This window comes from Poeciliopsis prolifica, unplaced genomic scaffold (assembly GCF_027474105.1).
Source record: "Poeciliopsis prolifica strain line A6 unplaced genomic scaffold, Auburn_PproV2 SCAFFOLD002, whole genome shotgun sequence".
In the NCBI taxonomy this organism is placed as follows: domain Eukaryota; kingdom Metazoa; phylum Chordata; class Actinopteri; order Cyprinodontiformes; family Poeciliidae; genus Poeciliopsis; species Poeciliopsis prolifica.
The window spans coordinates 3,097,026-3,111,827 of NW_026562377.1; the positions used below are offsets into that span (position 1 = coordinate 3,097,026).

General features: G+C 37.3%; 1 protein-coding gene across 10 annotated transcripts in view; it reads right to left on the reverse strand.

Annotated features, from left to right (window-relative positions):
• The window catches only part of lrrc7 (leucine rich repeat containing 7), a 77,605-nt gene extending 65,997 nt beyond the window's left edge, over positions 1–11,608 (reverse strand). For all 10 annotated transcript variants that reach the window (XM_055051052.1, XM_055051119.1, XM_055051111.1 and 7 more), the window contains exon 1: positions 10,920–11,608. In XM_055051052.1, the coding sequence (XP_054907027.1) occupies positions 10,920–10,944 (25 nt within the window). In that variant the 5' untranslated portion in view covers positions 10,945–11,608. The remainder of the gene's footprint in view (positions 1–10,919) is intronic.
• Between the last annotated feature and the right edge of the window lie 3,194 nt (positions 11,609–14,802).

The window sequence follows — 14,802 nt, forward strand, 5'->3', positions numbered from 1 at the left end:
GCGCCCCCAGAGACCAGGAGGGGAACTGATGTCTCAATAGGTTTGGGTAGTTTTACACAGTGCAGTGTGAAATCAAACCGCATCAGCTGAAAATGTAACAAATCTTCAAAACTGAAAAACTAACTGTGCATTTGTATTTCTGCAGAAGGATTTCAAAACAAATTCTGGCTAGTAGGAATACAAGTTGTGTTTCCTAAAAAAATCTTAATACGATTTATATTCCAAAAGGTAAGTGGGACATGCAGACAGGCCGCTCACTCTGGTTTTGAGACACAGTTTTAGTATTTTGTGTTTTGCCCCAGCAGTAGATAATAATGCCATAAATCCAGGGTTCTCCTCTGAGCACTAAACATGTAAACACAAACAGGTGCTTGGAGAAAAAGAGCTGTTGCGCAGAAGTGATAAGACAGCAAAGAGCGCGGAAACTGAGACAAAGACAATCTATCTCTCGCACTCTTCCTGTCTGATAGCTGTGACGGCTGAGCGGAGACAGACAGAGAAGGACACCAGGCAGATGCTGTCAGGATTACTCCCACTCACCCGTCCTCCTCTCCGCCTTTTCTCTCCCTGCTCTCCAAAACTTTCTCTGCGCTACGAAATGTGGAACACTTAAGCCAAATGGAAAAAAGAACAACTCAAGCAGTTAATTGCAGCTGTTCCAATTTTTATTACATCTCTTCACTGCCGGTTCATTGTGTGTGTGTGATGTTGAGGTTATTTTTGCTACAGCTGGTCAAATGACTATTATTAAAAGACTCTGTTGCCTCGAATTACCTCCATAAACGCTGTGAGTCTGAAATGGATTCCAGTATTTTAAAGACTTTGGCTTGAGGGTCGCTCTTTGTCTACCGTCTTAATGTGGTGGGAATCCTCAGGCTCCAGCTTTTTTCCCATTACAATGGCACTGACTCACCCACAGGCAACATATGGACCAGTAAACACGAGACGCACAAAGACCCACTTCCTTCCTTCGGCTGCGTTCTGCAAACTGGCACAAAACCGAACAAGCAAACCAGGCTGGAGACAAAACACGTGCAAAAGAGGGAAAGTTGAATGATAGCATTAATTTATTAGCTTGTAAAAACAGAAATATTTTCCAAGATTTGTCACTGCTTGGTTTACACTGAAAGTGATAGAAAATATGAGTGTATTAGTATTCTGACCTTGGAGAAAAACAGAACCTCTTCCTGCAATAACGCATGCCACTGACAATAAAAAGCAATACATTTCTTGTTAATTACCTACAAGTAATTTACATTTTCATAACTGCAAAGCATTACAGGAACCTGTGATAAACATATTTGAGCATTTCTAACTGGATTCCCCCCAGAAATCCAGCCAAGACTTTTTATGACTGCATTTCTTTTACGTATGATGATAACGCTTCAGCTACTAACATCATGAAAAAATTATGGCGGAAAAAAAAACTAAAGTTTCACCTCAAGTAGAAAAGAGCAACGCGTCTCCGATAAACAAACGTGTCTTTCTCATCGTAAATTGTGTTAATCTGAACAGGTTAAGTATCACACACAGCACAACGCTGTCTGCCATTGTTTTCACTGTTGTCTGATAACAATAAATAAATGTTTTTGGGTTTTCTGCTTCTATTTCTCCTGGTTTCCTTCCAGCCCTTCTTATCGTTTGCTATTAGCTTCCTTGACTAGAAGGGCACGGAGTGGCCATATAATAAAAGGCTGCATAAAAACACATTTTATACTGTGCAGTGGGTCAACCATAAAGAAAAATTACATGCCCCACTCCCTTAGAGGACTGTCAGCTATTTCACTTTTGCAACCACCTCCACCTTAAGTGGAAGATTTTGCAAAAGCAGAAAAATGACAGCTAGCCTAAGAAAACATCCTTCTAACCCCAAACCTTAACCATGAAATAAAACCATTATACGCTGTGGGATTTTACAGAAGCCACTTCTTCTTCTCTTTCTGAGGAAAAACAACGCAGCCTAATTTTCCTCGTTGATTCAAAAGTAAATAAACAGACACAGGCTGCATCTAGTTGAGGCTCCAACGACCGGCAGTCCTTTCAGACCCTCCTATTCAGAAGCTCCTGATTAAAATGTGCTGGGCCGGCAGCCACTAATCTGCCCTGTGCTGCCACGCTGTGCAGAAGCCAGCCGGCATGTGTTAATCTACATTAGCGGTGTCCAACGTGCGGCCCAGGGGCCATTCCTGGCCCTTGAAACTATTTTATGTGGTCCTCACCTGCAGTTAAATGAATGGTACCAGTTTGGCCCAATAGTGGGCACTTTTTTACCTTTTAGCATGAAAATGTCCAAGAAAGATTTTATTCTTTTTAATAGTTGTCACTGACTTTTATGATAAGTAGGTTATAAACAACCAGCGACATTTTATTAAAGGAACAAAAATGACTGGAACAAATCAATTTTACATCAAACTTGGTTAATATACATGGGTTGTTTTTTTTTTTAAGTTTAAATTTGCATTTAAATAAAATAATTACATATATTCATCCACGTGAGTTTGAGTTCCTTAGTTAACTTGCGACAAAAACGGTGGCTGCAAATAACGACAGTTGCACGGCTGCACAGAGAAAACCCTGCAGTCGGCAGAAACAATGTGTCACAGTGTGAAACGGACAGACATACCGAGTCGTGTGAAACACCTCGCTCCAATCCTGTTGGCTGGTTTAACAACTGCAGCTTCAGCTAGATTATTGAAATGAGCCAAAGCAAGTTAAACCGCCATGTTTCGTATCTGCTGCTCTACTTTCAATATTCTCAAACAGCTGCTTCAACCAAAGCTCTAAAGTTGGCTGATCGCGGCGACATGAAGCTGCGCTGACCTCCCTGTTGTCACTCACGGGTCAACCTGAGTATTTCTGTCGCTGTCACAACAGATGAACAGAGGCTTTTGTTGCAACCGAAGATTTGCAGGAGCCTCACAATCTTTCCAGTCAGCGTGTTTCCAAAAGAAAAGAGAAAAACAGAAAACCTGCCTGGTGCACCATCGCCACACAAAGCGAAGCCTGAGACCTGGAACGGCCTGATTTGGTAAGTATTTGGCAGTTTAAGGTCATTTTATTTACTTGCACTTTCAGCATCAAGACAGTTCAAAATGCTTTACATGAATTAGAAGGAAATGCAAACAAAACAACAAACCAAAAGAAATGTTCCAGTTGATTTGGGTTGATAAGTAGCTAAATGTTGATTCTGCATGTTTGATTCTTGTTCTATGTAAATATCTAATTTGATCAAATTATTTTTGTCCAAAATACTTGAAAACTGCTTGAAAAGGTTTTGGCATGAAGGAATCATCGACTAAATAAACAATAATCTCAAACATATTCCACAGTTTTCTGTTTGGGAGGTTATTCTGCAGATATTTTACACATGTTTTATCTAATTTAAGACACATATTTAAAAAACAACAACAAAAACACGATGTAAGTGACATAACTAAGGCCACACTGTTACCAAGGCTCAAGAAATGGAATGAAAACATCTCCACTTTCACAAAATAAATCCCATTAAACCAGAAAAATGAAAAAAATGAGTGTGATAAATATATCCTTCGGTTTGGAGCAGCTTCACGCAGCCTGCAGTACAGTACATGCTGGGTCGAAGAGGATAATATTTCTGTCTGTTCCTCCTCCCTCTTCGCTCAGGATTGAACTACTCTTCACTTTGCTTCCTTGAAACCCTACAAATATTTCTTTACACGGTTTTGGTGCTGCAGATCTGAAGCATCTGAGCTCTATGCGAAAATGAAACGACTCCACCAGCCCCAGTCAGATTAATTATCCTAACACTTCACATATGTCTCTGCTTTCTGAATTTCATAGTTCCTATGATGTTCTTGAATATGCATGACTAAAAAAGAAAGTTCACCAAAATCAGTAGATCTTGAATCACAAATAAATGTTTCTTGCAGGTTTATTGAACAACAAACATTTCATTATCTGACTATTGATTGTTTTTGCTCTAAGTCTGTCTTTGTCCTGTTTCTTGCTCTGTTAAAAACACAATAAATTGTGCCAAAAATTACTGCAATGACCAATTATATCACTGTTTTAACACAACCTTCAAATAGTATATTGATTTTGGTACAGTGATGCAAATTTTTCCTCTCAAAGACCAATAATTTTTTATTTTATAAAAAGTGGAAGATATTTAAAATATCCAAAATAAAACAAAACAACCAAAAACAATAAACAAAAGGGAAATAAATAAAAAAACATGCAACCGAAACCATCAATAAAATGTATTGTAAACAAAATTGCCCTTAAAACGTTTCTCCAAGATTAGCAAGAAATATGTTGAGAGCTGAAACATTACAGCCAAACATATCAAATATGCTAATATTAACAAGCTGCTCCTTATTAAAACATTGTTAAAGAAGCAGGAAACCGTTGAAAACATGTAATAAATGCAACCAACAATCAGAACAATGTAATAACTTTCTTAAATTGTTTAACTCCGTGCAGCACAATAATGCTGCTCCAAACAGCAGCATCCTGGACAGACCTGACATGAGCGTTGCCGTATTCCCAGACTATAAGGTGTTACTTTTCCCCCACATTTTGAACCATGCGGCTTGTAGCCCAGTGCGGCTTTTCTGTGGATTTTTCTTCAACCGCCAGGGGGCACTCTTTCGCAAGAAGTGAATCGTTGGAAGTCAAAATTGGAAATCAAAGAAGAAAGTGCTGCTTTTCGTTTACAACAAGCTGGCCATCGGACAACTCAGTGAAAAGTGGAGCCATGTGGGTCCCAGACATGTCCTACAATTTGAGCTTTTTTATTTAATGTCCATTAAAAACCTGGTTAAGACTTAATTAAGACTTACAAGGCCGGAGATTTTTACCAATGTGGGTTATTTGTGTCTGAAACAGACACAAGAAAAACATCCAATCAGAATCCAACAAGTCCTAACAGCTCATAAGATGTTGGAACACATTTTATTACATTTGCAGCTGCTGCTAAGCATTATTTTAGTAATTCTGACAATTAATATCAAAAATTGACAGATTCTTAATCCTTCTTATGCAATATCAGAAATACATTAAAAGATGCAAAGGAATAAATAATTCAATTCTTTTTTAAAAATGAGAAAACAAGCCTTTTGTTGCCGAAAGTGTAGCAAAGCATGCATCTGCCAAAAAATAAAAATAAAAAAATACATTTAACAAAACTTCTGTTACTGATTGACTTAATGTCAATACAGTGTAGGGATGATATATTGATTACTTTTAGGTTTAACTGATTGATAACTGGGTCCCAGAAGGTGATTAAAAGCTTATTTTTGTGAAGATAAAGCTGCAAGAGTTCTGGGTATAAAAATTTACGAACAGCGTTGTTGTAGTTTTTTTTTTATTTTAAATGTAAAATCTATCAATATATTAAATTACTTTGGCTTAATTACTCCTCTAAGTACAGTATTCTTTCACTAATTGTCCTTTTTGCGTTTGTATGCTCCAGTTTATCATTACTCAATTACTAAAATAGTTTATTTAAAAAAACACACAATTAATCATTTCAGCCCTAATTGAATTTAATGGATTTTTATATTCAGACTATGGAGTTTATAAGAAATAAATATTTCACAAACTAAGAGCTCTAAACCCATCAGGTTTACTTTTTTTACACCTGAAGATACTAAACCTGAAAACTAGTCGCCCATAGGTGACGATTTTTTTGAAAATCAATTAATTGGGATTCATCAACTCTAATTAAAAGTAATGTATTATCAGATTAATACGATCAAGTTTATAAAATAAAGAGAAAAATCCACAAACAATAAGGTTTACTTCTTATCCATCCATCCATCCATCCATCCATCCATCCATCCATCCATCCATCCATCCATCCATCCATCCATCCATCCATCCATCCATCCATCCATCCATCCATCCATCCATCCATCCATCCATCCATCCATCCATCCATCCATCCATCCATCCATCCATCCATCCATCCATCAGAAACAGCTTCCTCTGAGGAAAAGTTGCCACATGGAGACTAATTAAACTCGACTTTCCTTGTCCTTCAGCGAGCCACCGGCAAACTGACAACACCGATATGTCACGACTGAGGCGCAATGATTTTCATCGCCATCATCCTCGAATATATATCACAATCCGCCCTCCTCATCCCATCACACACTGCAGATGCACTGGTATCTCTGTCCCCCCTTCCCTCACTGGGTCTCTCTCCGTTGGCCTGTCACCATGACGATAGGAGCCGGTGCCATGGATACAGTCACTAGGCAACGAGCAGCATCAGCAGCAGCAGCGGGAACAGAAGGAGCGGCAGCGCGTCCTGTGAAAGCTTCAGCGGAGCAACACCGGGGAAAAAAAAGAAAAAGCACAACTTTCTTCCCACCTGCATGCAACGGCTTACTTTGAAGACGACTTATTGATACATCAGAAGATTCATTTTATTTCACTCAGCTCTGGAATGCTATATTTAGATCGCACAGCATCCTCGATGAGCCTAAAATGGGTTCAGTGTGCGGCTACGACAGACGAAGCTGCCAGAATTATGTAGACAAGCCAAAGAATGCACAGGAAACGCGATTAGACTGGAGGCACACCGATTATTGTTGGAGTTCAATATAAAAGCAAATATTAAGTTCAATATTTGACAGAACTGCATGTTGCAAGGATAGCCTTAAGCATTCACCGTCACCAGCGACTCAAATGTAAAATGGAGCACACGTGCAAACAATCGTAATCATTATGATCAAATGGAGACCAAACATGGTTGGGTTTTTCTGCCACAGCATATGTTAGTCTTATTATGACATGAAAGGTTCCAAGTAGGAAGTAGTATCATCAGAAAAAGATGCACCCCGTGGAGAAAGAAAGTGGCAATTTAATTTCAGTTTAAAATGTGTTCATTAATTACACTAATTTGGATATAGAGGAAAATCTTTATATTAAAAAAACGTGTTTTTATTTTAAATTGAAAATTAATTTTCAGATTTCCTATTTGCACAGTTATATTGGCAGCAATGAAAATCACAAAGAAGAATGTAACCCGGTGCTTCTTTATTCTTCCTAGGCTGATATGTTTTACGTTAACTTGCAGCTCTTTGGAAATATTTCGACACAAGCTGTAAAAATAAAGTTGGCAAGTTCAACCAGACTGAAAAGCTGTTTTAAATGAAAACTAAAAGATTTTACATAGTTTTTTTTATCTTTGTGTTGATCCTTACTCAAGCCTATCATGCTGTGAAAAGGTCTTTCCTCTCAATAAGGATAAAAGCTACAGTATCAGTCTCTACCAAGGCTAATGTTACACAAGTTTTATATTTCACATAAAATAAATCAGCAATAAAAGCTTGAAATATGTCAAAACAGGCATCAAAAATAAGAATTATTAATAAAAAGGATCATCAAGGAGTTTGTGGTGAGTCATCAGCTAATCGTTGTTTTTGTTAAACATGCGTCATTATAACATGCATTACAAATTTTTGATCAGCAGCGTCAAATCAAAAGTCTGATTGTTCTTAAAGGGCCGGTTGAGACAGAATGTATCAATAAAACCCCACAAAATGTTAAAATATTAATATAAATATTGTGATAGAATTTTCATAATCAAATTATTTAATTTAGAAATGTTTGTAAGGATTTTCTGCACTAATGCATATGATATAAATGTGACTTTATGACTCGTATCAATCATGGCTGAGGCAGCAGTTAGTTAAACCCAATATTTCGGAACAAAAATTTGCAAGAAAATTAGAAAAATTGTGGGGATCTGTTGATTTTGGGTGAATTTTGTAGATGTGTGAAAAACTGGAGGTACTTATGGATGTAATTTGGAGTCTAGAGGGCCACCTAAAGAGCAACGGCGGGCCCCATCTGGCCCCTGAGCCTTAGGTTTGACACGTCACATAGGTCAAAGTGATTGTTTTAGTCTGAATGGCATTAAAACGATAACAAGGCCCAGATGATTAGTTAGCTTGTTGCTAACCGCTATCTCCACTTATTCTGATACAGGAGTAGAAATTGAATCAGTCAAGTAGGGGGTTCTTAAAGAGACAGTGTCCAATTTCAAGATGTCAGGTCTGACTACAACACAAGGTCAAATTAAGGTTAGGTTATTTATATACAACATAACAACTGGAATTGACATACCAGTTGTGTTATAAAATGAGACTATGTGTTTGGAAAATGCATTATATGCCCCCTTACATATTACCCAATAGAAGAGTTGCACTGGTAAATGATACCATTATGACCAGTGACAGGTAAACTGGAGTCACAGGCAGTGTTCACTCTGAAGGGAGATTGTTTTGTTCACCTATACTGGGCCAAAAAATTAGAAAATTAGAAAATTTCTAATTTTCTAATTAGAAAATTTCTGTCTTGTGAATATAAGAAAGCAAACCCTCAAAACAGGGATAATGGCTGATGATTACTAAAACAGTTGTTTATGCTTCAATCAATAAATGCTCCATTTATGTTTCAAAGTGCAATCAAACAAAATTATTATGTACTACCTCGAAGCACGGCTCCCACACTTAAAGAAATTGAAGTGGTGAAGTTGTATATTTGATGAAAGGGGAATTTTATTTGTTTTTGAGGCTCTGAGTCATGGCAGTGATACATTTACAGACCAAAAAGACCGATAGATTTCAAAACAAAATTTTTTATCGTCTTCATAATAAATAAAATCACAAGCCTAGTACTCACTGACAGGACAAAATAGAGAAACCAAGTTGAGCACCCACAGGGAATGACCCAATCTGATAGACATGGAGCTCAGAGACGTGAATGAAACTGATTCAATTTGCAATGAGATGGCACAAAATGGCATTAGAACTGGCATGATGAGATGAGCTGTGTGTTAAAGGATGTTGCAGGAAGATCTGACAGCATGTAGACTCGATACCACCGCTTGACAGGGTTTGATAGGGGTGGAAATTTGGGCATGCATGAGGCTGGGCAGTTCAAATGACCAGCATCGTTTTTACACCACAATCACCAACATACTGACATAAGTTTTCCTCCGTGCTCTCCAAAGGAATCTAGGAATGCTTCAAAGAGCAAAATATTGACTGTTCAGTGTTTACCTTCACTGAAAACATCTAAAGACTTTATAGTAATTGCATAATTTCAGTTCACTTGTTGATATAGTGCCAATTCTCAGCAATTTGTTGAAACAGGGGATGCACCGATCCATTTCCTCCACTTCAGATACTGATACCGACATTTGAGGTTTAGTATCATAAATGCAATAAATTACTCATTTATTTGATAACTCTGCAAAGTTACAGCACTTAAAAACACCAATAGCTTCACAAGCTTGGTCAAACATGAAAAAACAACTTTAATTTGTTCAGTCGGCGCAATTAGAAATAAATAATAAACTGAAACTGACAAAAACAACTGGCTAATTGGTGAAGCATGTAAAAATAAACCACCACAAACCAACTTTCAAATGGTTCAGAAAGAGCAATTAAATATAATGCAAAATAAACCATAAAGATCATGCTCAGAGGACACAAGATCTAAATTATTAAAATCAGATCGGTTCATCTCTAACATGTAGCAAATACGTGTAATTTTGTAATTACTCAATGGACACAAACAGGAAAGCCAAAGCAAACTGGTACTTCATCCTCAATGGTGGTATTTTGTTTTACAACATAAAAATATATATTTCTGAAGACAGGAAATTGAAAAAAAGCCAGAACTTATTCACAAAGATAAAATACGGCTATATGATACCCAACACAAACTAGGAATAACCCAGATTTTCTACCTTTTCTCCACAATATCTCATAGAATACAAGAATTTGGCCAATACTGGAAAACATCCCTATGTCATTGAGACAGACGTATAAAGATGGCAGATATCACAAGAACATAAAAGTCACATTTTCTCAGCAGAACATCATGTACTAAAACCATAAAGCCAAAGAAATAATATACACACAGAAACAGATATTATCCAGATCTGCATGTCTCAATAACTGAAAGTCGGCAGCCGCAGCTGCTCTTAGTTTATATGACCACAAAAGACAAATCTCACATTCAAGTGTTTGCAAATCATACAAACTAAGGCAATTAGTGGCGCTTGCAGAGCCCTGCTGAGAAGGAAACAGATTAAAAGAGTCATATTATGAGCAGCGCTTTGAAAATGTTGCACTGAAGATTAGAATTAAATATTCCCTTTGAGTAAAACCCAGGCTGGTTTAGCATGAAATGTAAGTCAGAGAGGACTGGGCAACAAATTATACCATGCAATGAAACAGAAAGAATTAAGTCCAGAAAATAAAAAAGCTAATAAACCATTCAGCCAGATGGTGAATACAAAAAAAAAAAGCCTGTGCCATTACAAGCTTGTAACAAGTGTGACAGATTGGTATGGCTAAAATGTTTGCTAAATAGGATAATAAGCAGCTCTACCTTAGGGCAGAGGATTTAACAGGTGTGTGTGTGTGTGTGTGTGTGTGTGTGTGTGTGTGTGTGTGTGTGTGTGTGTGTGTGTGTGAGACACAGAGAGAAACAGAGACATAATGTTTGAAACCATGATTCAATGACGGCAGGACAGTTACATGTTAGATAGATAGATAGATAGATAGATAGATAGATAGATAGATAGATAGATAGATAGATAGATAGATAGATAGATAGATAGATAGATAGATAGATAGATAGATAGATAGATAGATAGATAGGCTTTCTAATTTACTAAAAATGCTCATTTATTTCACCAATTTTTCACCTTCTTTACTACATTGTATTTTATGAGCCAAAATTTTTATTCCTCTCTAATGGATCCAAATCCAGAGTTAAACTCGTGGTAGGATTTTTTAAAAAGTGAGACATTGGGAAAATGATCATCTGCTCCAGTAATCAGATGATCCATTCAGGGATCCCAGCCTGAATGAGAAATACTGCAGCAGGTTTGTGTCACGCTGTTGGTGCCTTACGTGGTAACGCGGAGTAGTTATCCATCTGGCAGGATGCTGCTGGTGAATCCGCTTCTGAGGAAAATCTCTTTATTTATTGGTCCCTGTGGATTCTGCAGCATCGAACGGGGATCAGTCGAACCGGTCCGAAACCGGAACAGGGATAGAGAACGGATGAGAGGAGCGCATCTGGTCCCACGCTCATTTTCAGGAAGATTTAAATCCACTTCCACACAAAGACAGCGCGGTGCCTCCAGTTAGTGACCAGATGATCCTCGGTCCAAAAGGGAAGGAGGAAGATGCGGGAACGCCCCGCAGAGAGAGAGATGGATGATCGGACCTGCGACCGACGGAGAGCAGAGGCGTTTTCTCCGCTGCAGGAGTAAAAAAAAAAAACAACCAACACGTTCAGCAGAAGCGTCTCCTCCCATCTGTCCTCCGTGGAGAGAGGAGAGGGAGGAGAGGGAGGAGAGAGCGAGGCATCGCGAAGAGACGCCTGGAGACGGAACCAGGACTCGCGACGAGCGCTTTGCGCTTGCGCACAAGTTTGTGCTCTTTAATTGTCCGCTGGTTTTGACTTTACGCAAAAGAACAAAAAGGGAGGAAATAAGAATTAGGAGTTGAAGTTGAGTCAAAAGGCGGTTGCCATGTTTCTGTTTGAGAAGCTTTTGTATTTATTTGTTTGTTTTGAACTGATTCAAACTGATTCAATCAGGGCAGATTTAGGCCTTCAGGTGAAAACAGAGGAGTTTTGTTGAGTTTTGTTCAGTGGTAATGGTACCTGATGGTACCCGATGGTACCCCGATGGGGAATCAACGAGCTTTTAAGTAGAACTTTTTTTAAACGCATGCGCACTTAGTTCCAAAGACTTTAGCACCAACTAGTGGCTTGGCGTGAGCATTACACCTGTGCTGTTAAAGATTGTAATTAAAATGTCTTCATGTAAATATAATAACAGAAACGGAAAAAACCTCCATTGTCGTGTAAACGGGGCTTTAAACCAAAACACAATGTTTATCCACGGAAGAAGATTAGAGCCTCTGCTATATTTATTTTATTTTTCTTTTGCTGTATTAGACCATTTATTATATTATTTAAATGTCTTTTTGTTAAGAAAATAGTAAAGGTGAAAATGTACACATTGTTTAATTTTACCAAATTATGTGTATATTTATTCAACTTTTGTCTTTTTTTGTTCTATTTATTCCACTTTGAAGATTGTAAGACATCAACATTGTCAATGTCTGCGGTTGTTCTTTATTTTTATTATAATATACTGATATTTGTCATTGAAGATCCACTATGTATGTTAATCCTATTTGTTTGAAATAAAGTTAAAAAGGATTAGAGACTCTTTTTTCTTTTCAACTTTTTTCTCAGAAGAAAAGTCAAAATTAATTTTTTTTTCTTAATTAAATGCAAATTACTCCCCTGAATATATTGTTTTCTGTTCAGTGAATCATCCTTTTGAGTGTGTATACTTAATTTAATTGAAAACTAAATTAGTTGACGGTTGTTAATCGATTCATCACAGATTCATTCATTTAATCATTTCAGCTCTATTTCATTTAAAAGGGGTTGAATGTGTAGAAACTTTGTTTTTGGTTTCTTGTACCAGATAGTGCAAATTTCCCCTCTGCAACAGCAGCCTCAAAAGAAAATTTTAAAACCCTTAGAAGAATTGTTTTAATCTATGTCTAATTGTATATTGTCAAGGTTTCAGCGTTAAAAATGGATGTAAAAATAGACATTTGAATATGGGTGCACTCCAGACTCAGGGGCGGTTGGTTATGAGGAAACAGGCTTTTCGGTTAAGTTGTGTGGGCTGCTGCAACTGGTGGAGCTGCCAGTCGGGTACTGGCACACCATTGGTTTGCTCAATAGCCAATTTTCACTAAAGCATAGCCTCCAGTTACTTCTGGTGTCTTAATTTTGTCCCTGTTAAAGCACAATACAAAATCCCTGCAGTGCCGCTCCAGTTTATAGTTTCCGCAGATCAGCGCATCCAATAGGATCTTAGAAATTTAGAAATATATTAGAGATTAATCCTTATTTTTCTTCCAGTTATAAGCCATGACAGCATTTATTTGTTTTCTTAAACAAATAAAGGCTCCATGACCCTTCAAGTCCATCTGGTTGACTTCACAAAAGACAAACTCGGTTTCTCTGTATTTATTCAAACAAGAGACAAAATCTCCTTACACTGTACACATTAAGTGAAAATAACCCTGAAACTACAGAGCAACGGTTCCCAACGAACAGCTAACAGCAGCTGTAAAATTGCACACAGCTAAAATGCACAACATGAATTCGTCAAATTCATGTTTACAGTGTAGCTGCATACACTGTAAACCCTGGAAGTGTCTAAAATGCATGTTAATATACTGTAGCGTAGCACTTGCAAAGAAAACACGGAGCTGATCAAGAGTTACAGAAAAAGGGGCGGAGCTGCAGTTAACCACCAACATTTCTCAATTTGTGAGTCCATGTTGTTTTTGTGGTTCCTTATTGTTTTGTTGTTTTTAACGAGTTAAAGCACTAAAGAGCTGCTATGCAAATAAACTTTGATTTACTGATTGATAACATAACTTGTACGCCAATAAATCAGTTTTTGACTAAACAAAATGAATTTGAAGAATAAATTAACCACTTTTTGACAAACTTCAGGTCTATATATTGTGAAAATAAAATCCTATTTCATATGGATAAAGAAGAAGAAGAAAAAAAAGACAACAGCAATGGGAAAATATTAAAACAATCATTTTCTCCATATCCTTCCACGACCAAAACAGAACCAAGGGTTTGGCGCTGAGGTAGCAAAATAAATATGAAACTACCTTCATAACACGATACCCGGCAGTTTTATACAAGTTTTTTTTCAAATAAAAAAGATATTTAAATTATATATTTTGTTTGCATTTATGTAAAAATACGACTACATAATATTACTTTACATAGGTATTTAAATAGATAGCCTAAGACAATCACATCAGAAGGCAGTAGGTATGTTTTAATTGTTTTTTTTTAAAAAGAAAGAAAATTAAATGTGCGGCTTTACATTCAGGCAGTAAATGTGACTAATACATGGCTTCTGCAGCAGAAAACACAGAATACAACCGAGTGGTAATAATTTAGTACTATAATGACTGATAAAAGCAGAAAGCGCTCAGGGAAAAGTGATTCCTGTGGATTGTTTTGGTAAAATTTGAAATGTAAATCTGCAGTTTTAAGGAGCTGCTCTTGCTACATGTTAAGCTAACCCCTGACTCTGCAGCTCTGCGTCTTTCTACTGTAACAGTGACACATTATCCCTCACTGTGCCAGTTGGCGGTGCCTGGTCGCAGCTCCAGTCAGGCCCAGATGGCAGCACTGGGATTCTCCCAGATTGACTGAGTTTGACCACAGTCTGCGCGTAAACAGGAAGCTGGCCAGCCTGTCACTGCGAGTCATCGTTCTCTCTCTGTCTCCAGGCCTCGCTACATGTCTCTTCACTTGGACGTTTATCAGATTAACTTCAACATAATCACTTCCAGGGTTGAAATGTCCTCCAGATTAATCCAAAATGGTTCATTATTGCAGAGGTTTGTTCTGGTTTGCTCCAAAAGAACAGTTCCAACATATTATCTTTCCAATGTGGTTTGATACGATTATAACATTTATAAACACATAATTTATAGTTATATTTATAAAAAATATAAATACATGCAATTGTAGGTATTTGTATGCATTTGCTAATACATAGTTCTTCTGTGACGTAACATTTCTGTGAACTTTAAACCTGATGACATTTACTGTCTCACTGTCAGCTGAACTTGCAAAAGTAGTTTAGCTCATGTAGGGTTTGTTTACAAAATAATGGAAAGAGTTTTTTTTATGTATCCCTTTCACTGAATACTGAAATAA